Source organism: Ursus maritimus, unplaced genomic scaffold, assembly GCF_017311325.1.
Source record: "Ursus maritimus isolate PB19 unplaced genomic scaffold, ASM1731132v1 scaffold_4, whole genome shotgun sequence".
Lineage (NCBI taxonomy): Eukaryota > Metazoa > Chordata > Mammalia > Carnivora > Ursidae > Ursus > Ursus maritimus.
The window spans coordinates 21,894,487-21,920,108 of NW_024426552.1; the positions used below are offsets into that span (position 1 = coordinate 21,894,487).

Below are 25,622 nucleotides of genomic sequence, written 5' to 3' on the forward strand. Positions count from 1 at the left end.
TTGTAATTGAAAGAACAGTGGTCTGCAATTTATCCTTTGTTTACCTGAAGAACTCATTAATTAACCTAAATATATTCAAAGTTAATACCTGTTAAAAATCAATCATCTATTATATAGACTTAAGTTTGGCAGTCAAGGACTCTCTCAGAAGACTCAAAAGTAACTGGAAACTGCAGTCAGCACATCAAAGATTTGTGACAGTTGTGACATTGTGACTACACTTATGACTTGCTATTTGCAGTTAATGTTCCAGATGGATAAAGTAGACACACCATTGAAAAACTTGCAAAATCCAAGGATCGATGGAGGAATATGAAATCTTACTTGGTTGGGACTAATTGATTTTCATAGTAGGACATAAGGGGAAAAAGGAGATAACAGAAATTGGAAGAGTAGCCTACCATATACAACTGTGGAGGTAACAGAATGAAATTCCAAATGATGTGAGAAATTACTGGAAGCTTTGGAACAAAAGAGTGATATTATCTGGCCTGTTTCAAGTGGAGCAATCTAGCTATTTTAATGAGACTAATGGGAGGCATTGTGGATGCATCGAGACCTCTTAAAAAGTTATTGCAATAATCTAGGCAAGTAATTATGATGGCTTGGACTAGAGCAGTAACAGGTAGGTGTTAAGAAATGATCAAATTTGAATATACTTAAAATTGGGCTAACAGGATTTGAAGAAAAAAAATAATATGTGTGTAGTAACAAACAAGAATCAAAGGTAACGCCAAGAATCAGTCTATATAACTGCAAGGAAAGAGTCACTATTTAATGAGGTGGGATGACTGAGAAAGAAGCAAATATGAAGATAATGTACAGAATTGTACCAGATATTTTCACTTAAAGCTATTTATTTAATATCCGAATGAAGTTGTCTGATATACCTTTGGATATAGAAGACTAAAGTTCAGTGAAGGGGTCCATTGGTTGAGATTTAGAGTTTAATGGATCCAAGTGATAATGAAAGCCATGAGACTAGACGAATAAATCAAGGGACTAAGCATAGAGAAAGGAACTCAAGAATGGGCCCCAAACTGGGGCCTTCCATCACTTAGAGGTCAATTAGAAGGCAAAGACTGATCAAAGGGTACTGCAAGGAGTGAGAAGTGTGGCAAAAGAAAAGCCAGGAGCATACTGCAAGCCAAAGAACATGCTTTAAGCAAAAGAGATAATTTCATTGGCAGAATGAAAATGAGGAGAAGGCAGGAAAAAAGAAATGAGGACTGATAATTTGCCATTAAGTTTAAGAAGATGAAAGTTACTGGTAAACCTGTCAGAGAGCTTCAATGCAGTGATATGATCAAAGTTGGTATTCAGGAAATAACTGGAGAAAGAAAATTAGAGCAAGGTTAAACAACATTTCAAGGGATTTTGCTGTGAATATAGAGGATGGAGAATCAGATGGTATGTAGAGGCCATGAGCTTATCTATCTTTCTATCTATCTATCTATCTATCTATCTATCTATCTATCTATCTATCTATATGCTATACACACACATATATTCACGTGTATGTGTAGTAGGTATGTGTATGTTACAGATATACATATAAAATGTATATGTTATATATAATATATACATGAAAGAAAAATAATATTTTTGAGTGTTGACAAGAATGATAAATAAGGTACTGAATAAAAATATTGCTGAGAATAGGGATCTGAGTTACTGGACTGATATCCACAAAATGTTAGAAAGGGTACTACTAGGATCCACAGAAAAACTCAAACATTTCACTCATGGTAACACATAGGTTCAGTTATGTATGAGTGTAGATGTGGTAGTAGGCATTTTTAAAAATGTTCTTTGTGCATTTTCTTAGTAAAAGAGAAAGCAGATCATCAGCAAAATTTTGGGGATAGAGGAAATTTGCAAATTTGAGGATGGAGCAAATGCATAAGGTGGTTATATAAAACTGGCCAAGAGAATGGGCCAGGGAAATGTGGGATGAATGGTACCCAACACAAAGAACACACACTAAATACAGGCCACAACTTTAAAGAGAGACCATTCAGAATGATTACAGGCTTTTCCTCCAGGTAAGCTCAGCTGTCCTAACACGTGTGGAATAGGTGTGGAGATTAATTAAACCATGAGTGGTGGTGTGCCAGAAACACTTCATGAAGTCAAAAAAGATTGAGGAGTACATATGAGGTATATGATGTCTGATAATAACAGACAATGAAATTTAGTACGGGGAATTAAAAGAGGTGAGCAAGATGGGTGGTCTAGGTCAGGGGAAAAAATGGTAGAATCCACAAATATTAGAATTATATTGCTTCTGCATATTTGATAGAGTATAAATACATTTTCCTTATAAGTAGATGCCCTATTAAATATGCATCTAAAAATAATCTGGCATCTGAGAACACGAGATTTAGAAAGCTAGATAGGATCTTTCTGTGGATTACAAAGCAACAGTAATGATGCTGCTCCAAGATGCAGATCATGACAATGCAACATTATAGCCAAGGCTGGTTTACATCTAAAACTTTTTTGCCCCACCCACAACTCCCATCATAAACACAACTGTTCAGTAGATGGCAGAATAGTTATTATTGAAAATCTTTGTTTAATATATCATTTAAATTATTATCTGTTAACCTCTGAGTTAAGCACAATGAAGGCATTGCCGTAACTAAGCTAAGGTGATTTTCATTAAAATGTATTCAATTTTATTCATTAATTATTCTGTAACTAACATTCTTTTACACACCTGTTTCTGTCACATGCTTAAAGTTGACAATGAAATACATTAGATGTATTATTTTTATGCAAGCTGTTTTTAGATGTTTGCTTAAATATTTTCACAGATATGCTGTGTCTATTATATAGTAATTTGAGTTTATTTTTCATACATACTATTTTAAATTATACCCAAACGACTGCATAGCTGTCATGCATTTATATGAATTCACTTCATCTTGTTTCCTGAATTTAGTTAATATTATTCTGAAAATATCGAAGTTACAAATACCAGAAAATACCAGAAAATTTAATTTTAAGTCTGTTAATATTCCCGACATCTCCATATTTCCTTATAGCTATGTGATTTTATATTTTTTCAGGTATAGTACCAGATTGCTTCATAAGAAGAAATAAGTATCAGTTGAAGTCTATGTAGGATACAGTATTTACAAGAAAAAATACTTTCTGTGACAAAGTCATAGTAAAATCACTTTCAGTATATAAATAACACTTTCCTCCAAAACAATTCCTGTAAAATTGTGAACTACTGTTATATCATCTTACAAACCTAATGATGGTTTCTTTCAAGTAGAAATTCTTATAGCACATTTAAAAATAATAATTCATTAATAAATAATGTTTTTTAAAAGAACAATGACATTTTTATTTTTGAAATATTTCACAGAATTTTCTCAAAAGTAGTTTTTAAAAGGATATGTTGAACTTATGACTTGACTTCTTTGATAATTGTTATTCAAGCTGTGGGCTGAAAAAGAAATTTCAGGAAGCTGTAAATGATTGAAAACCCACCTCTCAGCAAGCTCAGTAGCATCCAGGAAGATTTCCAACCTGCCTAATTACACTCTACCACCTACATCAGATGGGGAATAGAAGTATCCATTTTGCCTATTGCCCAGCAGGGACCTATAATATTGCTCTCAGAGCACTAGTATGAAAAAATGCATTAGGAGGACCTTAAAAATGTCATTCAAATACAAAATCCTTCAGAAAAGCCCATTATCTCTACAAAGGGAAAAAAAAATGCAGGCATTAAAATCTACAGGTGCCAGGAGTATGTTCTTTGGCATTCTTCTCTATAATCAGAAATTGACTTTTTCTTTCCAATGTAAAGATATTACCAAGTAGTCTTAACTTTCCTTATAATTGAGTTGTATGGAAAAGCTTTATAGAAGAAAGAGATTGCAAATACACTGCCTCACTATACTAAGCCATTAGAAAATCATGAACTGAAAATTAGTAAATAATTTTTATTTTTAATTTTAATTTTTATTTTTTTTTAAAGATTTTATTTATTTATTCGACAGAGATAGAGATAGCCAGCGAGAGAGGGAACACAAGCAGGGGGAGTGGGAGAGGAAGAAGCAGGCTCATAGCGGAAGAGCCTGATGTGGGGCTCCATCCCATAACGCCGGGATCACGCCCTGAGCCGAAGGCAGACGCTTAACTGCTGTGCCACCCAGGCGCCCCAGTAAATAATTTTTAAAAGGGCTTAGCATTGGAATAAAAACTGTATATTAAAATGTGTGATTATCTATTGAATTGATAAAGAGATTTATAGAATAAGGAAATGGTAGAGGTTAATGGGGACTTATTGTATAAACGATGGAACGGTAGCTTTGAAAAATAAGGCAATTTACCTGATGGGAGAGAGCAGGTAAATGACAAATCTAGGAATTGCTATAAAGAATCAATGTTACAACTACAACATAACACTAATTCATTAGACTGTATTTAATATGAACGGGGAATACCAAAACTAACATGGTTAGGAACCCACGGGTTATGCAAATGATTCATTTTATGTATCTTACTCTACCGGTAACCCTCAGAGATCTTCTAAGGCAAGGTCACATCAAATGAAAGGATTTCCTTTCAGACACTGATGATTTTGCAAATTACGCTAGAGAAACTCAAGAGACTGAGCATTCTCTCATTTGAAATTTAATAAGTTCATTGTCTGTAATCCCTGATTCATGGAAAGTCTATGCCTTGTTACAGCTCCCCCTCTTCTGTCATCTGATTACCCACACTAAGCGCATGGCTAGCTCACCTATGTGTATGGAAGTCTTCAAAATATTTGAACAAATATATCATCACTGCTCTTTCAATTATTTACTAAAACATTTTATTAATTTTATTTGCTTATTTATTTTTTACATTATACTCCTCACCTTGACCTCTGTTCCTGTTTTCATTTTGTTTTATTGGTCTTAGAATCAGGCACTCAGAATTGTCCATAATTTCATACCAAAATGCATTTTCTAGGCTTGGTAAAAAGGTCTAAATAAAATTCATCATAAAAGTGATAAAAATACAGCTGTAAAAAATTTGCCCAGAAGTACAGCTACTTAAAAGATGTATAAAAGATACTTATATACTTAGGTCCTTCATACCTAAAGATGATGCTATAAATATGCCATCATATTTTAGTTTTTCATTTCACCAGAGCATTTACAATAAAGTGCAGATATTTGAAGCTCTACAGTCTCTCCTTTTTAAATCAAAAATTGTGAATTTGTTGATCTCATTTTGTTAATTTCTATTTAAAGAGGAAAAAGAAGTTGAAAATCTTATATTTTTCATTATCATAAAGGTGCTGCCAATTTTACCACTACTTTTGTTTTTGTTTTTAAATCAGAGTCTAAGCAATTTTTATCAGCCTGGAGCAAACTAAGTGGAGATATTCTGATAAAAGCAGACCTACTTTCCAACCTGCATGAATACACAGACCCGTCAGAAGGACAAGCTGAAGCGGGTCTGTGATAGCACAGAAAAATATGCCAAAGCTATATCTGTAGTCTTGTAAAAGTTCACTTACATACTCAAAATTGGTATTTTGGATGTGAAAGTTGCATAATTCAAAATTGCATATTCATAAGGAAAAGACTACTGATTTTAAGTATTCTTTGATTCCATCTCCCCTCCTAAGTTGTATGCACCAGAAAGCAGGAAACTTTTTTCACTGCAGCATTCTTTGTGCCTCGCAAAGTTCATGCACACATAACAGCTCTCAGTAGTATTTGTTGATAGTTGTTAAATGAATTTGGGTAAGTGATAAAGAAAACATTAGTCATATAAAATCCTATCACTTTAAAGATTATTTTACTGCTTCCATTTTATGAAATTTATCTTTTCAAGAAGTCATATTTGCTTTGGAGTTAAAAAAAAGAGAAACACAAGAAAAGGTTAATGTAATCTTCACATTCTAAATATAAAAGATCTAAGAATTTTCAGTGTAGCTTTTCATGTGATGTGAAACATTCACTCCATTACCTTCTGCCTTTTATTAAAAGGGATTTAAATAAATCATTTTTTAAAATAGGAAGTTACCTGAGGTCCAAAGCTGTACATGGACAATAAGGACTAATATCCTAAAACATAAAACAATAATATAATAATGAATGCAGTCATGTAATAATAAATATATGCTGAGATATTTAAATTGTTATAAAATTTGGAACATCATATTTTGTTCCAGTAGTTGTATGAAAGAACTATCTATCTATATTATTGCCAGAAATCCCTTTGACTTGGTATTTTAGTCTGCAAGAGCATTTTAAGTATCGTCCAGATCACGGTGCCTAAACACATGGAGGAAAGTTGTTCACCATTTCTACACTATTAAAATAGAAAGGAACATTTCATTACAACTATGACTTGTACGTAAGTGTAAAACTAAATGTTAAACTATTCATGCTTAGTATTCGTTTTAATCTTAAATTTCAGTTTAAATACATCTATGTGAAGTAACAAAAAGCAATATGGACTTAAAATATAAAAGTTAATGTAGAATCAGGTTGCTCTCTTGGACACGGACACGTTTTTCAAAATGAATGTAAAAGGACAGAAAATCCTATTATTTTAATCACAAAGTTTTGAATTGATCTAAACTTAGACCACTACTAGAATTTGATGTTTCACTTCAGCAAAAATAGGAAGAAATTGTTTTTGAGGTTAACCACTCCGCTTTATGTATTGAGTTTATTGGCATCATTTTGAAAGGACCACTTGTTATTAAGGACTAAAACTAAATGAGTTTCTGTTACTATGATTTGTAATCTCTTTAGCCTTTAATTAATAATGAAGCATATTTATTTACTGGAGTGAAGTGCTTGGTCCCATCAATAGGAGGACAGAGAATGGATTTCTGTCCTAATCAGAATATGTTTGAATGTGCTCCACTCCCCAAAATTTCATAACTAAACTTTATATCATGATAATTCAAACTATGTTTGACACAAAAGCAGTTATCTTAAAAGTATGGTCTGTGTACCAGTGAAGGTACACATGTTAGGTTTAGTATGAATTTGAAAAGCAATTTTTATTTTATAGTTTTATATTTATTTAATGATATTTAAAAGTATAACTAGTGTATATTCATACTTTTTAAAAAATATTTTACTTATTTATTTGACAGAGAGAGACAGCCAGTCAGAGAGGGAACACAAGCAGGGGCAGTGGGAGAGGAAGAAGCAGGCTCCTAGCAGAGGAGCCTGACGTGGGGCTCGATCCCAGAACGCCGGGATCACGCCCTGAGCCGAAGGCAGACGCTTAACGACTGCGCCACCCAGGCGCCCCCCATAATTTTGATTCCACTGATACTTTTGGGTAGGATTAGAATAAATGAAAAACTAATTCAATTTAAAGAAAAAAAAATTAAGTGTGTAACAGTCAGGCAGCACCTGAATACAAAAGAGATGAAGTCAATCAGAGAAAGACAATTATTAAATGGTTTCACTATTTATGTGGAATATAAGAAACAGCACAGAGGATTATAGGGGAAAGGAGAAAAACTGAATGGGAAGAAATCGGAGAGGGAGACAAACCATGAGAGACTCTTGACTCGGGGAAACTGAGGGTTGTTGGAGGGGAGATGGGAAAGGGGATGGGGTAACTGGGTGATAGGCATTAAGGAGAGCATGTGATGTGATGAGCACTGGGTGTTATATGCAACTGATGAATCATTTGAACACTACAGCAAAAACTAATGATGTCCTATATGTTGGCTAATTGAATTTAAATAAGAAAAAGAAAAAGAGAGATGAAGCTGTCAAATGACTGAAGTTTGAGAAATTCTGCTTTAAGACAGTTATAACTTATTGCTATACATTTCAAATACATCTTATTCAATGTAGGGTGGGATTAATTTCTAGTAGAGGAAGGCCTATAATTTACTATGCAGGACAAGTATACCAGAAATAAAATAATTATAGATTCTGTATCTTAAGAGTAGATAAGTGGCACATGTGAGATGTCATCTCCTAGACAATATTATAAACACTTTATAATTATTATATAAAACATTCTATTCACATAGGCGGGTTTGCATGCTGTTATGTTTACCATTTTGTAAGAATTCTAGAAGTAAAATTGCTCCATGGAGATCTTTTTACTTCCATTTACTCTCAAAATAACAAGTAATAATATTTCTTTAAAAATGTTTAAAAGACACCAGATTTATCAGATGACTATAAAATCCTATTTTGAAAATTTATGGACAAGGCACTATTGAGTAATCTTCCTTTGTGGAGTGCACCATTTTTTTTTCCTTCCCATTTTAATGATCTGTTTAGTCTTTCTTACAATGTGAAAGAGTCTATTTAGAATCAATATTTATCATTATGTAATGTGGGAGGTCTACATGGGCCCAAAAGAAGGCAAATCATGAATCACTTCCTAGAGAGGAAAATTTGGGGTTGGGGAAGAAGAGAGACCCGAGACAGCAGAAAGAAATCTGTGGTATTTTGTGTCTCATGAGAAGAAGGACCAGCCTTTCTGTAGCATGAGAATCTATCCTCACCCAACATAGGAAGTTTGAGCCCTCATCTATGCTTCCCTGTAAGGATGGAGATTGACATCAAACATACTGTGAGTGAGATGAATATTCAAATACAGATTCTGGACATTGTCAATTTCCATGAGGGTTGTGATATATAGTTACAAGATTTGGAATTGATACTGCTAGAGATGATTTTATAGTAAATTTCTACAGATAGCTATGTCACAGAAGCACAATCTATAACAGCTATAACACCATTCTACTGTTCTTGTGATTTTCATAGGACATATAACCATGCTCACACAATTTTTTTTAATCTGGTTCCCTTTGTGACAGCAGTCATCAACAGGGAATTAATATGATCATTTCCCCATGCATAAAATATCTGAAGACTGGATACCTCCAAGGACAAGAGAAACTAACACTTTTAAGATGTTTGATTTGTGTCTGGGATGTTGTTATGTGGACTTTCATTTCACCTTCAGAAACTTTTACAGGGACATCTTATTATCTTGATTTAGACATGCAAAGACTGAGGTCGGCTATAAGAAGTAATATAGTGAATGACTCACCAAAGTGACAAAATTAAGATTAACTTTGATTTGTGTGACATTTTGCATGACTTCCCTACTATTCATCAATACCTATAATCTTATTTATACTAACATTTATTGGTTAATAAGAATGATAAGAAGGAATGATGTAAAGAAATTGGTTCAAAATAGATGACAGGTATTAATGCCAGGGTCTCTGTCAAACACTGTAGAAACATAATCTTACATAATCCATAGATTAACTGTATGAAAGAAGCATGGTTTTATTTTAAAAATAAAGATTTTAATATAAAAAATTAAATTGCTTAGTTTATAAATTACAAAACAATTTATAAGTTTTAATTCATGGCTGTTTTATATTCTACAACAATAGCTTTGGTTTTGTCCTAAACTTTGTTATATACATTTAAATATTATTAAGATTATGTGTATAGTATCTATTAAATGAAAAGGCTAGGGATTTCTGATTTTTATAAACAAATGTACCTCAAATGACTCCAAAATAATGTGCTAATATTAAGCTGTCAGTGTAATGAATTTCTGCGTAACCCTGGTAAATCAATATTTTTATAGAAAATCATAAATAATACTTAAGTTGCACTAAAGTAAAGTATCTAGAAATTTTCAATAAATGGGTAACTAAAAGTTAGTGAAAACTGTGAAATTTCTTTAACAATAAAAATGACGAAAAAAACGTTATTCTGAAATAACGAATATTAAGAAAAGATTTTTAAAGCAAGTGAATACTCTTTTTCTTACATTCTACACATATTTTTGAAATTATCTGAAGTTGTAAAAATCACATATACTATTTTAAATGTAGATAAGATGCATTAAAGTGGATTAGATGAAATAGTTGTGAGTTTAAAAGAACTCTGTATTTAAGCACCATATTTTTTGTTGTCATTTCTGAAGGATGCTGTATTATGCAAGGATATTTTATGGTATACTAATATATGTAGTTCAATTCTTCTACAAACTATAGATACAGAAAACATATACATGTGACCACATTTGAGGTGCCTCGTGATGTCCACTTCGCTGAGCTTCTCTCAAATTCGTGATCCACAAAATCATGAGCAAAAGAAAATGGTTGTTCTGTTCCACTATGTTTTGGGGTCATTTACCATACAGTAAGAATACCAGAAGTTAAATTGCAACAACGTATATACAGTGCTTATTAAGATGTTAATAACATAAAATTTGTCAGGCAGTGAACACTTCTCATGGACTCCTAACATTTATTCCATGAGAAGGGAGCTCTGTGAACGTACCAGTTCTGGACTTTCCAACTCCTTAATTACTCTTCCCCATGAGAACCAGGCAGATGTTTGATTGGTAACTGTGGGGGCATCATACTGAATATACTTTTCCTAGCTACTCTCTTTTTTTTTTTTATTTTCAAAAAGAAGCATCCTGTAGAGACCACAGGTTCTCCCTTGCTCTCGGCCATGATGGTAACCTTGGCAGTGATATCTAGTCTCCCACAGTGGGGGGGCTACAAGGTCTAATGCTACTCAGGACTGTGCTGGGTAAGTCTGTCTAGTTCTCTAGCATGGTTTAAGAACATTCACCTACCTGCAGATTTAAGCCACCTAATTCCCTTTTATTTCTTTTGTCTTCTCTGGTGATTGAGAATTTAGGGAAGGAAAGGAGATACTATTAATTGAGACCCCATCCTTTGAAAATCTACACTGTTGAACATATTTGCTAAGTGCACTGTCATATTTTTGGATGAAGTCATTAGTATGAGCCACATTGCGTTGATGCTGTTTCACTGTCTATGACTTACACAATGAGCAGTTTCATCAAACTTTTTGATAGTGTATGCATGATGGGAAGTTTTGATTTGTTTTGTTCTGTATTTCCCAAGTCCCTATCAGGTGCCAAGTAATGCGTTAAGAGCATTTTTCTGTTGACAGGATTAGCTGTTAAATTTCATGTGACTTAGACAATTGTCTTCCAGATTATGGCCTGAAGTCACTCCATATGATACCAACCTTATGAGTTTATTAAATATGTACTTCTAGGTCCTGTGTTAAACATACTAAATCAACCTTGAGGAGTGGGGTTCTAGAAAGTGCACTTTAACAAGCTTTCCAAGTGATTCTTGTGGAAAGTACAATCTCATGCTTTCCATGACAAGAGAAAATGATCTGAATATACTCTGTGATAGCGTTTAATCAAATCTTAGGTACCAGATTTTATGGAGCCAGTAACAACTAGAATTTATTCAGAATAACAGAAATAAGATAAACTATGCCTTGAAAATTGTGTAAAATGAGCAAGTAATACAAAAAGAAAAAATAAACATACTGAATATTTACAAAATGTAAAGAGTTTGGTATACTCAGATTTCTTATACCTTTAAGGGAACTAAATATTATTATCCACATTTTATTTTTTTATTTTTATTTTTTTTAAAGATTTTATTTATTTATGTGACAGAGAGACAGCCAGCGAGAGAGGGAACACAGCAGGGGAGAGGGAGAGGAAGAAGCAGGCTCCCAGCCAAGGAGCCCGATGTGGGACTCGATCCTGCAACGCCGGGATCACGCCCTGAGTCGAAGGCAGACACCTAACGACTGCACTACCCAGGCATCCCTATTATCCACATTTTAAAGATGAAGAAACTCCTATTAATAAGAGTTCAGATAATATTGCCAAATGGCAGAGTTGAGATTCAAACTAGATATGTCTTGTTTCAAAGCTCAGGTCAACCATTCCGTTTTTGAATTTTGGCTGTTGAAGAAACTAGTCATGTTAGGAGAAATGAGGCTTACTATGCAAAAAATAAGATATGATATCTTAAAATAATTTTGGAGAAATGTCATGATAGAAAGTGAATAACTTTAATTTCTTTATCCACTGGATAAAAGTTACATTTGAAAAAACAAAAGCATATATGGGTTTCTATAATTGTTTTCTAGCAAATAAACCAAAAAAAAAAAGAAAGATAAGTATTTTAATAGAGAAAGTTCTATTCAAGCAAAGCTAGTTATTATTCTTCATAACTACTAGAGAAGAAATTGCTATAATATAGTTTTGGGTGATCTGGGGTTTACAGTGTAGAAAAAAATATCCCAGCCTTCTGGTTACTTGACAACTTTTCATGATAAAATAACCGAATATAATCTGTCTCTCATATTTGGTATACACATAAGGAAACATCTATTAAATGAAGAGCAAACACTATCTTTAAGATGAGAAGTTTTAGGTGCTGGCTTGCTTGCTTCAGCAGCACATAGACTAAAATTGGAATGATACAGAGAAGATTATTATGGCCCTTGAGTAAGGACGACAGGCAAATTTGTGAAGCATTCCATATTTTTAAATAACTTTATATCAAATCATTAATCAATTAACAGCTACTAATGAAAAAAAAAGATGAGAACTTTTAGGAATTTTACAGTGGACAAGAATATAATGAAAGCATGAGTTAGGAATATGAAGGTATAATTAATAAGGGTTTACAGACATGAAAATTATTATTTTTGAGTGATCTTGTCTAAAGAAATTACCTACAGTTTTTAATATCTAATTGTTTTTTATTTGTTTTGTTTTGTTTAAAGATTTTATTTATTTATTTGACAGAGAGAGAGAGAGAAAGAGCACAAGCAGGGGGAGCAGGAGAGGCAGAAGCAGACTCCCTGCTGAACGGGGAGCTTGACATGGGGCTACATCCTGGGACTCCAGGATCATGACCTGAGCCAAAGGCAGATGCTTAACCAAATGAACCACCCATGCACCCCTCTAATTGTTTTTTTTCTATAATTTAAAATAATTTTATGGAAATATAACTCCTTTCAGATTTGACAACTGTGTCTAAATAATATCTGTGATTTTCTGTTAAGAAAATGTTAAAGCAAAGTCTGTATGGTTTCTCTGGGTTGCCAGAAGATATTTTATAAATCTGATTTTCAATTTGTATATAAAAATAAGCATATCAAAATAGTATAACTATTACCAAAAAAGATAAACTCTTAAAAATGCCATCATATGGAGGAAATGAGGCAAAGAAGTGTGATATATATATATATATATATATATATATATATAAATGAATACATATCATGTATATCTTATATATATATGTATGATACCTACGTATATACATATATATATGTGAATACAATTCTTGCAAAGAATAAATAGTTAATAGGCAGGGAGATGGCTGTTTTGTCAATTTATGGAGTTAGCATTTTCAAAACTACATGATGAGTTGGAGTGATAGAAAATGTCTTCCAGATAAATTGGTTTCAAATTTTTCTGCTATCAATGTTGATAAGTCAAAGGTACTTACATTGTAGAAATCACTGTCTTTTGCAGAACTCGATTTAAATTAATGAAAGGTTTAAAGGGGTTTGTCTTTAATATTAAGGGTTCTGTAAGAGAGACCTCTTAGCTTAATCTTCCCTCTTTTACACGTGTGAAATGTCAATTCATCATATCACTAATTCACTATCTTTTCCTTTCTGTTTCACTTTTGTCCATACTTTGGAGTTTTATATGAACTATGAAAAATAACAATAATGAACATCTATTAATTAATTTCTTAGTAATTTGAATGCATTATGGTGACAGGTCACCAATTTACATGGGAATGACAACTGCCAAAATGCTGCATTTTGTTGTATTTGTGCTTATTTCTCTTTATTAGATTCTAAATTACATGAAAGCAAAAACCTAACCTTCCACTGCACAAAGACAATTCTAAAGAGTGAAGAGTTAATGGTGACAGCAGAATCTGGTGAATTGGAATGACTTTCATTTTCACAGCATGAGGTGGAGGAGGGCTAAAATTGCAATAACAAAATTTATAGATTCAATGTATGCCAAAAGTCCATGCAAGCAAATAAAAGAATATCAACAAACTAAGATTTGTGGCTTAATGAAAAACATCTTTAAATATCACACTTTCGTTTTTATCTCCTCCACTTTTTTTAGGCTGACTGTGGTAGAGTTACCTTTTTAAAATTTAAACCATTTCTTGCATTTCTACAAATTACTTGGTAAACTGGAATCCAATGAGAGATTTCATAACATGCAAAACTCTGAAAATACAATGGTATTGAAAATCACTATATATTGAGTTCCTATTACCTTATCGCCTTCAGAAAATGTGATGCCATCTACTGCTCTTTTCCAAGTGATTTCTGGAATAGGCTCGCCTTCTGCTTCACATATAAGTGTGACTTCACCATTCTCATACGTAGTCTCATTTTTAAGCTGTATTATGTGAGGCTGTACTGTAAAGAATATATACATTACTCAATCTGTATGGGAGGAAAATATTACCATTCAGACTTAAAAGCCATAGTGGGCATTTAAGTCCACATTAGTACAGGATAGAGTTATTTGTGGCAGTTTACAGCAGCATGCTTTGCTTAAAAGGAATGCCAAGAGACTCACAAAGTACAGGAAAAAAGCTTTAGAAAACAATTCTCATTGATTATCATTAAAATAATTTAAAGTGGCTTAGAAGGCAACATAGAAATTATAATTCCTTTTGAAATTTTGTAATTTAAAAGACCTTTATTTTTTACTCTCTTAAACCTACAAAATTAAAATTTCCTCTTTTAAAGCCACATGGTGCTTAAGTTTATGAGTGTGCGTGTGTTTGTGCGTGACATCTGCTTGTTTAGTGGTTATCTCTTAAGCTGTAAAAATAATTTCACCCAAGAAGGAAAACGATGATTATATCTTGAATATGTAGCAAGTATAATTATGCACAATATTTAAAATATTTATGAAGTAAATATATATATGTTAGTTTCTTATATAATTCCAATTGACTTATTTTTACTTCAGTTTATTTTAACAATATTTTAGGCATTGTAACTAATCATTTCTTTATAATTATGACTTCAGTAATGAGAAAAAACATTATGTCTACTAATTTAAATTATCTTTATATTAAAAATTATGTTCATCCGCAAATTTACATGATACCACAGAGCTTTATGATTGTAAAGTCTGTATTATCTGCATTTCTTAAATTTTTGCATGGTAGAACTTAAAAAGGATGAAAGCCAGCACTTGGTATTTCAAAAAAGTAACAGTTTATTTAATCTTTAAATGTAATTAAACATGGGATATAAATAATTTGTTTTTAATCTTAGTAAACTGGGTTCCTAATATTGGAAATAATGGCATGTATAATTTTTAACAACTCAGTGTTTACTCCATTGACTTTAATGGATTTAGTTGGATTTCTACTATATATATTTGATTTTGTTTCAAGCACAATGCAAATTTGTTTAGTGTTATTATAAAAAAGTGATTACAACGTGACGTAGCATATCATGAAGTATTTTCCATTTGAAAAGATGAAAATATTAGAATCTTTCTTTTGTTTATCTCTTTGATCTCACTCACTGCCACCCTAGTAAAAAAAACAAATGACTATATAGTATTTCATATTAGCTCTTTGATGTAAATTGAGAATATCTACCTTTGGGATTATCTCAGAAACTATTGTTTGTAATTAATTAATTTATTTTTATACTGAGTCATATTTATTTAGTGCAGGTTCTAAAGAGAACTATCTTGTTAAGTGGGGAATACTGCTAAAATGAGTTAAGTGGCTTTCCATAATTTCAAACAGTTTTAAATTTATTTACTCTTTCCTCTACATAACTGTGGTCCTTCTTACTTCACAGAATTTTCCTTCCTTTCTTCCCACCTCCCCTCTTTGTTGTGAAAGGATTTTGATAACAGTGTTTTGAAAAATGGAGAGAACACATTAAATGTTATTAGTGCATATAATTTTGTGTTATGCTTTTTAAAGACAATGATATATTCCAAATACACCACTAAATTGCTTTTCTTCTTACAAACATAATGGAAGCTAAATCAATTAAAAACAAAAAACACAAAAACACACACACCTTACCAGTTCTCTGCTTTCTGTAAGCTCCCCAAAGAAGGCAATATGGCTCTTGGTAAATATGGAAGATATTTATATTATATTTCCTTTTAATAGAATGAAAGGGGAGTATTTTCTTATAGTTACAGGTCAATATTTCCTAATTATAGCTTTATAGCTGTGTTGTTTTGAAGTATATTAAAAGTAAAACAAATCTCAATATGTGTCACTTAAAGATTTATGAAGACCAACCCATATATATGTAAATATAAATTATCTATAAGTTATAACAGATCCCAGTATGTATAATTTAAAGTAATTTTCTTCCATCTTCTGTTATCAGTCAGCCAATATTTTATAAGAATATACATGTATCATTTCATGTAATTCTTAAAATAATTCTATCTGGTAGCTGCAATGCTAAAATATATTTCAGATGAGAAAACAGATTTAATTTTAGAAAGTTAGTGACATATAAGTGACAGAGTAGAATTTGACTCAGACCTCCCTGTAGACATCATAATTTTAACCACTATGCTATAATACTTACCAAAGACCTGGAGAAATGCCTGCTTTTCATCTTCTCCTGCTTTATTTGTGGCCCTGCAGATATAAGGACCCCCATCACTATTAATTATGTTCCTGACAGTGAGTTCTGTATTGCTTCCTTTCAATATGTACTTCTCATTTTCTTCAATGAACTTGCCATTCCTAAAGAAGAAAACAGAGGTTGATCTTCATAAATCTGACTTCATAACTCAGAGGATATTGTACTCAATTTTTTGATCAGTAGTTGTTAATCATTACATGGTTTGGATAGACAAACCTATATTCTAATCACAAGTATACTTTTAGTAGCCCAGTAAAACCCAATTACTAGAGAGTAAAATTATACTTGAAAATTGCTTTGAATTTAGAGACAAGAATAACATTTGAGCTATGTCGAAATCTTAACATTGATCTTAGGCAAAGAAAAAGCATATTGGTTCAATTTTTACTTTATTAGCAAAAAAATTTTGTTTTGCTGATTTTAATTCCATATACACTTTTTAAGTTGGTGAGGTCAACACGTATTTATTTACTAGGTCCCTAGGACACTTTTAAGAGAATTTCTATGGGAACATTCTTTAAAGAAGTTTCAAAGTAAATGCAATTAAATTATGTTACCAATTTATATTGTAAATAAGTACTACCAATAAGAGGGTAAGATGAAACACTTATGTGCAAATGCAGTTAGAGAAATTATGCTGAACAGGATGATTTAATTTATGAATGAGAAGAAACTACTTTTCTTAGTTATGTTCCCTCTTAGACATAAATAATTTGCAATATTTTCCAAGTTCTTTCTGAGTCTTCACTCTCCTCCACCTCTAGTTTTTGTTATCTATAAAAATGTCTTTCAAACTTTTTCTATAACTTACTGTAAGAAATACCTTAAATATACTTAAATCTTAAATAATTTCTACAATTCCCCTTAATACGTGTGAAACCTTCTTTTACTGTATATTCCCTTCCATTCTAGTTTATTCTCCTCATTTCCTCTTCTTCCTTCTCTTTTTCTTTCTCCTTTAGTTTTCCTTCTATCTTTTTCTTAAAATGGTATTTTGAAGGATTGAATTGATTGTAAGGCCCGCTAATGTAAAATGTTTAAGATCTGTCCTTAAGGGATGGGATATCTATTTGCCCATACAAGTTTAAATTAAAAAAAAAAAAATCTGAAAGGATTATAATAAATATTTCCTAGAATGAAAGAGAACATTTCTTCAATACACTAAATGATCTTTCCAGTGAATTCTGGTTTCACTTTCCAGAAAGCATTGGCACGTATCTTAATATAATACTTATCCCTCTATGACTCATTAACATCTGTGTTTCCAGTTTCTATTGACATCGCTAAAGATATCACGAAATGTGCAAAAATTGCATAAGAGTGGGGTGCAAAAGTAGCTTTTGTAAAATACTAATATATATATGATACATATATTGCTCTATTTCATAATTTTTTAATATTTTTATTAATCTAAAACATAACTAAAAATGATGTTTTAGCAATTTTGTCTAGAATATAACATATAGCTAGAACTTTCACAGCAATTAGTGATACAATATATTTTTTACTCTAGTCAGTAGAAAGTATTAATTTGTAGAATAACAATAATAATAATAATAACACACTAGGAGATTAAGCAATTTATGGCTTATAAGACAATTTCCTTATTTATTCTACTTGGTTCAAAACTCACAATTAGCTCATATGTCCATTTTCCCTCCTACCCTCATTCACAGAATGGAGAACTAAAATTTTAAGTATGATTTTCCCACCCTTATACTCACAGATGAAGAAATCTAGATTTACACAGTAATATAAGCAGCAGATTAACTACATTCTAGTGTTCTTTCTGATAAAGAGAATTATTTCCCTATCTCATTTGGAATATTGTGCTAAATGTTTGAAGTATAGCAAATGAGTGAGACGTGGTTACCTATCATGAAGAATTCATAATACGATTGGCAGTAAGAGCAGTAACAGAAGGTAAGGTAGATCCCATTAATGAATTTATTCATAACTTTTTGTGTGCTGGGTAGAGGCAAGAAGGGATATACTATAGTAGGAGAGAAGGAAAAAGAAGATGGGTGAAATACTCTGGAAATTTTCATGGGAAAAAAAAAGACATTTGTGATTTGGGCTCTGAAGTGGATGGGCAGATCTTGAAGAGATTTAGAGGAAATCAGTATGTAAAGACTATGGTCCCTTCAAGAGCTCAATTTAAAAATATCAGCAAGAGATGTAACCAAAGTAATAACTCTTTAATACTACTCTCCTAATAAACTTGCGATATAGAATGTACTTGTTATTATTCATAGTCCACTTCTGAGGAATGCTGTTTCTGAAAAAGACTCCCAAGGAATTCTGATGGAATTCTGTAAACCTATACTTTAAAATGCAAACCACTTCTCTAAGTATCCCTTTTCTAGGCATGAGAAAATAGGGATTAGAATCAGGGATTAGTGGAAGAGATAAAGAAGAGAGCACAATTCCACTTTTAAACATAATGGAGTAACAGGGACCATATCTGCCCTCCCACTGTAAACAGCACACAATAGACACTTATTAAATAACAGTTTTCAAACACTAATGAACAAGTAGCTCATGACAGTGACCTCTAAAGACCACCACAACCTACTACTTGAAGAGAGTTTCCAAGATATAGCTCATAGAGGCAGAACCCAAACACAGCCAGGCAGAGTTCTCAGTTGGAGGAAGTTAAGGTACCGGAATTTGTGGATCAGAGAATATAAGAAAAGACAGCTGCACAAGAAAGAGGGTAGAGAGATCTGCAGTGCATCCCCAACCAATCTTTGACTAACTACTGATTAGTGACTGCTTGCCAGTAAGGATTTCCCAGCATAGGAAAAAGTAAAGAACAACAATCCCAGAACCAGGAATAATTTGCATCTCAACCATACAGGGTATAAAGACCTAAAATGCAGAACACTGTCACCTCCTTAGAAGAATATTACTTCAGTAATGGAATCAAGTTAACCCTAAAATGAAGATTGCTCTGGATCCACTAGAAGAGCCTAAAAGCAATCCTCAGATGATCAAACTTTTCCCAAGTTACTTCTTATATCTAAAACTAGAGTAAGAGTATACAAGAATATCCAGTACTCCAAAACATAAAATCATTAATACCTGGCACTCAATCAAAAATCACCAGTATAGCATATAAGCAGGAAAATATGACACACAACAAAGAGAAAATTTAATCAATTAAAAGATCCAGAAATGACACAGATGATAGAATTAGGAGAAAAGATTGTTAAAATAACTATTGGAATATATTCTATATGTTCAAAGGAAGTAAAATACAAGCATTGTAAGAGGAATGGAAGAAAAGATAAAGTCCTCTATCGTAGAATGTATAATAAATATTGAGTACATGGAGGGGAAGTTCAAGATGGTGACGTAGGAAGGCTCTGAACTCAACTCCTCCCATGGACACACCAAATCTTCAGCTACACAAGGATCAATTCCCCTTGAAAAATACTGGAAAACTAGCTTAAGAGCTTCTCCACAACAAAAGTTAAAAGGGCTACATTGAGACAGGTAAGAGAGGCAGAGACATAATCTCACCAAAATCCCTACCCTCAACATAGCAAATCACAATTTGGAGGGACCACACAAATTTGGCATTTTTCCCTGAGAAGTGAGGGGCTTGTGCCCTATATCAGGCACTCCAACCCGTGGAATTTACACCAGCGAGATGAACATCCAAAATATCTGACTCTGCAAAGCAAAAAGACTTATACCCCAGACATCCATAAGGCTGTGAGAAATGGAAAGGCTGCTTTTAAAGGTCTTACAGACTTACCCCAGGAATCTGCAAAAAAAATGTAGTTTGGAAAACAACTTTCTATATGCAATGGACATTCATTAGCATGTGCTGGAGACCCAGGAGTCTGGTAGGACCTTCTCAAGCAGAGAAGATGCTGGTGGGCACCATTTTTGCATTCTCATTCAACCTTGCTAGTATTGTAGGGCTTGCCCCACATAGTCCTGTTGCAGCTGCTCTCCTATAGCCCTGCTGCAGCTGCCTGGCTTGCCCTGCCCACATGCTCCAGTGGCCGTACTATTGCCAGTGAGCTCACTCTGTCCTGGGCCCCCTCAGGACTCCCCCAGAGCCTCTCTGAAGCCAGCGGGCTCACCCTGCCCACATGCTGCATCTCCCTAGACCCTACTGCAGCAAGCTGTTCATTCCACCCTTGTGCTCTCCCCTATTAAGAATAAGTCAGACTACATAGGTAAGCTTAAAGTTCAAGAGACAACCTAGAACTAGGGTCATGTTGAACAAAAAGTTTCATCACCTACACACGGTCACTCCTTTTAGAATGGGAGAGATAGCTGTTTCATGTAATACACAGAAACAAAAATATACAGAAAAACAGGGGCGCCTGGGTGGCTCAATCGTTAAGCATCTGCCTTCGGCTCAGGGCGTGGTCCCAGCATTCTGGGATCAAGCCCCACATCAGGCTCCAATGCTAGGAGCCTGCTTCTTCCTCTCCCACTCCCCCTGCTTGTGTTCCCTCTCTCGCTGGCTGTCTCTGTAAAATAAATAAATAAAATCTTAAAAAAAAATACAGAAAAACAAAATGAGAAAACAAGAATACACTAAACACACACACACACACACACACACACACACACACACACACAATATAAAACCTTAGAAAAGAAAAAATCCTTATTGAAATAGAGATAAGTAATATACCTGACAAAGAGTTCAAAGTAATGGTTATAAAGATGCTCACTGAATTGGGAGAAGAATGGACAAACACAGTGAGAACATCAAACAGACAGAAAATGTAAGAAAGTATCAAACAGAAGTCATGGAACTGAAGAATACAATAACTAACCCGAAAAAAATACAGTAAAGAATTTCAACCACAGTTTTGACGAAGCAGAACAGATCAGCAACCTGGAAGACAGGGCAGTGGAGCTCACCCAAAAGGAACAACAACAACAATAATAACAACAACAACAAAAAGAATTTTAAAAAGTGAAGACAGCTTATGGGACCTATGGGACATGAAGTGGAGTAATATTCACATTATGGGGTCCCAGAAGGAGAATAGAAAGAGAAAGGAACAGAAAACTTATTGAAAAAATAATGGCTGATGACTTAACCAACCTAGGAAAGGAAACAATAATTATTTTAAATGCAAATGGACTAAGTTCTCCAATCAAAAGACATATAATGGCTGAATGGATAAAACAAGACCTATTGATAAGCTGCCTATAAGAGACCTGCTTCAGATCTATGGGCACACCGAGATTTAAAGTGAAGGGACAGAAAAAGAAATTCCATGCAAATAAAAATGAAAACAAAGCTAGCACAGCTGTACTTCTTTCAGACAAAATGATGACTTTAAAACAAAACTACTATACAAAACATAAGGAAGGACATTATGTAATGATAAAAGGGTCATTCGAAAAAGAGGATATAACATTTGTATATAATTATGTACCCAAAATAGGAGCACCTAAATATATATAGCAAGTATTAACAGACCTGAAGTTAGAAATTGACAGCAATACAATAGTAGTAGAGGACTTTAATACCTCATTTACACCAATAGATCTATCATCCAGACAGAAAATCAATAAGGGAACATTGGCCTTACACAACACATTAGACCAGATGGACGTAATAGATACATATACAGAACAGTCTATCGAAAAGAAGCAGAATACACATTCTTCTCAAGTATACACAGAATATTCTCCAGGATAAATGGCATTAGGCTACAAACAAGTCTCAGTACAACTAAGAAGACTGAAATCATACCAAGCATCTTTTCTGACCACAATGATATGAAACTAGAAATCAATTACAAGAAGAAAACTAGAAAAATCCCATAGAAAAAGAAGGAAATCTTGTCATTTTTGACAACACAAATGGACCCTAAAAGTATTTTTTTTTTTTAAGATTTTATTTACTTACTTGACAGAGACAGCAAGAGAGGGAACACAAGCAAGGGGAGTGTGAGAGGGAGAAGCAGGCTTCCTGCTGAGCAGGGAGGTTGATGCGGGGCTCGATCCCAGGACCCTGGGATCATGACCTGAGCCAAAGGCAGACGCTTAATGGCTGAGCCACCCAGGCAACCCAATCATCAGTGGACCCTAAAAGTATTATGCTAAGTGATATAAGTCAGTCAGAGAAAGATAGATACCATATGATTTTGCTTACATGTAGAACCTAAAAAACAAAAGGAATGAACACAATCTCATTGATACTAAGAATGGGCTGGTGGATGTCAAAGGGGAAGGCTGTTAGGGGGTGGGTGAAATCGGGGAAGGGAAACCATTGTATGGTGACAGATGGTAACTAGACTTATCGTGCTGATCACATTGTAATGTACATGAAAATCAAATTATTACGATATGCGGCTGAAGCTATTAATGATTTATACCAATTTTGCCTCAAAAATAAAGTCCTCCATCAAACTTATAGGGATAAAAAACAGGATGATGAAAAATTACCCTGGTAGATTTGACAGCAGATTAAACATTGCAAAAGGAAAAATATCAATGAACTTGAAAATATATCAATATAATTTAGTGGACTTAAAAACATAAAATTTGAAAATAGAAAAAAGGACTCAAAGTTCTATCTGGTATCATTTTAATCCTAAACAAAGTTCTTTAATAATTTTTATAATATTGATCTTATGTTGATAAATGTTTAACATATAACAGCTTCAAAAGACATGGAATAAAATAGAACAGAGCACAGTAATAGACATTATTTGTGAAATCAGTAAGTATATAGAAGATGTGAACAATATTAATCAACTAGCTGACTTATTTGATATTTAGAGACTCCTCCATAGAATAGTGGAATATCTATCTATCTATCTATCTATCTATCTATCTATCTATCTATCTATCAATCATCTATCTATTATCTATCTATCTATCATCTATCTATTATCTATCTATCATCTATCTATCTATCTATCTATCTATCATCTATCTATCTATCCCTATATATAGACATATAGATACACACACACACATATATTGTCAAGTGCAAACAGAACATTTAAAAATACAGATCATAAAGTTAGACCTAGTAAATTTAAATAAATTGATATCATACAAAGTATGTTTTCTGACAGTTAAGGAATTTAGAAACTAGTAGCAGAAATAAATGTGAAATATACTGAAATATTTGGAAACAAATCAGCAACATTTTAAATAACCGATGTCAAAAATAACATTACAAGAACTGATTCAAAGGGACACAGGCATCCTGATGTTTATAGCAGCAAAATCAACAATAGCCGAATTATGGAAAGAGCCCAAATATCCATCAACTGATGAATGGATAAAGAAATTGGATAAAGAAATACCACAATGGAATACACACACACACACACACACACACACACACACACACACTGGAATATTACTCAGCCATCAAAAACAATCAAATCTTGCCTTTTGCAACGATGTGGATGGAATTAGATTATATTATGCTAAGCAAAATAAGTCAGTCAGAGAAAGACAAATACCATATGATTTCACTCCTGTGTAGAATTTAAGACACAAAACACATTAACATAGGGGGGAAAAGAGAGAAAGAGGCAAACCATAAAACAGACTCTTAACTACAGGGAACAAACTGAGGGTTGCTGGAGGGGCGGGGAGGGGGAAGGGTTAAATGGGTGATGGGGATTACGGAGGGCTCTTTTTATCATAAGCACCGGGTATTATATGTGAGTGATGAATCTCTAAAATTCTACACCTGAAACTAATATTATACCATATGTTAACTAACTAGAATTTAAATAAAATGAAACAAGATAATATTACAAGAAAAAAATTAAAAATATTTGAAGAAGGGGTGCCTGGGTGACTCATGCAGTTAAGCATCTGCCTTCAGCTCAGCTCATGATTTCTGAGTCCTGGGATCAAGCCCTACATCAGGCTCTGCACTCAACAGGGAGCCTGCTTCTCCCTCGCCCTCTGCCCCTCCCCCAACTCGTGCTCATGCAGGAGCGTTCTCTGTCTCTCTTTCTCTCAAATAAATAAATAAATAAATAAATAAATAAAATCTTTAAAAAATATATTTGAACTGGACAAAAAATGGAACTGTGGCATAGTAAAATTAGTAAGGTGCAAAGTATTATTTAAAGGGAAAAATGTATGCTTATATTAGAAAAGTATAAATGATTGAAATCAATGACATAAGTATCCATTTAAGCCACTAAAAAAGAAGAGAATATTAAACACAAAGTAAATAAAAGGAAGACAATAATAAAAATAAAAGCAAAAAATCAATGAACTAGAATTTAGAAAAACAAAATAGAAAATAGTTGAAAAAAAAGCTGATCTAATTTGAGAAAGATCCTCTCAAAAACTTATATACAGACAGATCGAGGTGGAAGAGAGCAAGAACTGAAATAATGAATTTTAAGAAGAGTTATCAAGGATGAGAAGAAAGGGAAGATCAATATAGATAATGCACAAATTATAATAAGAGAATACTGTAAATGACTTTATGCTAGTAAGAACAACTGAAATGAAATGGACAAATTGCTGGAAATATATTTATATATATATATCACCAGAGACCACTAAAGACAAAGGCATTACTGGTCTAGATCTATGAAAGAACTTGAAATTGTAATTAAACCTTTACACAAGAGAAGTCCTAGCACAAGCTGTTTCACTGGAAAATTTTCCAAATAATTAAGTAAAAAATAATAAGCATTATATATACACTCTTCTGGAAAACAAAAGAGGAAACCCTTCCCGAACTCATTCTATGAGGTCAGTATTGCTCTGATCCCAAACAAGTCAAGAATAAGAACACAAAAATAAGACAATCTCTCTCATAATGGTGTAGGAAAAATTTCCACAAATTATAAGCATAATGACTGCAGCAATACTTAAAAAGGGCAATACAGCATAATCAAGTGGCTTCAGTTCAAGGAATGCGAAACTGCTTGAACATTTGAAAATCAACGGGATTCACTGATTAGTGGGCCATTGATAAAAATCCGTAGAGTATTCTCAACAGATGTAGAAGAAGCATTTGAATGGGACCAAAGTAGAGATATGTTAGAGCAGCTGCTTTTATTTCCACTTTGGCTTCCATGTCACCAAGTGCTCCTGATTCTCTTTGTGAAAACTTATTTT

At 33.2% G+C, this 25,622-nt stretch overlaps 1 protein-coding gene and 1 non-coding gene across 2 annotated transcripts in view; one reads left to right on the forward strand and one right to left on the reverse strand.

Annotated features, from left to right (window-relative positions):
• Nucleotides 1–25,622, reverse strand: part of NCAM2 (neural cell adhesion molecule 2) — a 210,242-nt gene that overhangs the window by 143,619 nt on the left and 41,001 nt on the right. Inside the window, exons 7-8 of the mRNA XM_040621667.1 lie at nucleotides 16,467–16,627; nucleotides 14,152–14,297 (exon numbers count right to left, since the gene is read on the reverse strand). Of these exons, the coding sequence (XP_040477601.1) occupies nucleotides 14,152–14,297; nucleotides 16,467–16,627 (307 nt within the window). The remainder of the gene's footprint in view (nucleotides 1–14,151; nucleotides 14,298–16,466; nucleotides 16,628–25,622) is intronic.
• On the forward strand, nucleotides 12,278–12,380 carry LOC121100589. The gene has a single exon (XR_005832337.1). It is a non-coding gene; the product is annotated as a U6 spliceosomal RNA (small nuclear RNA).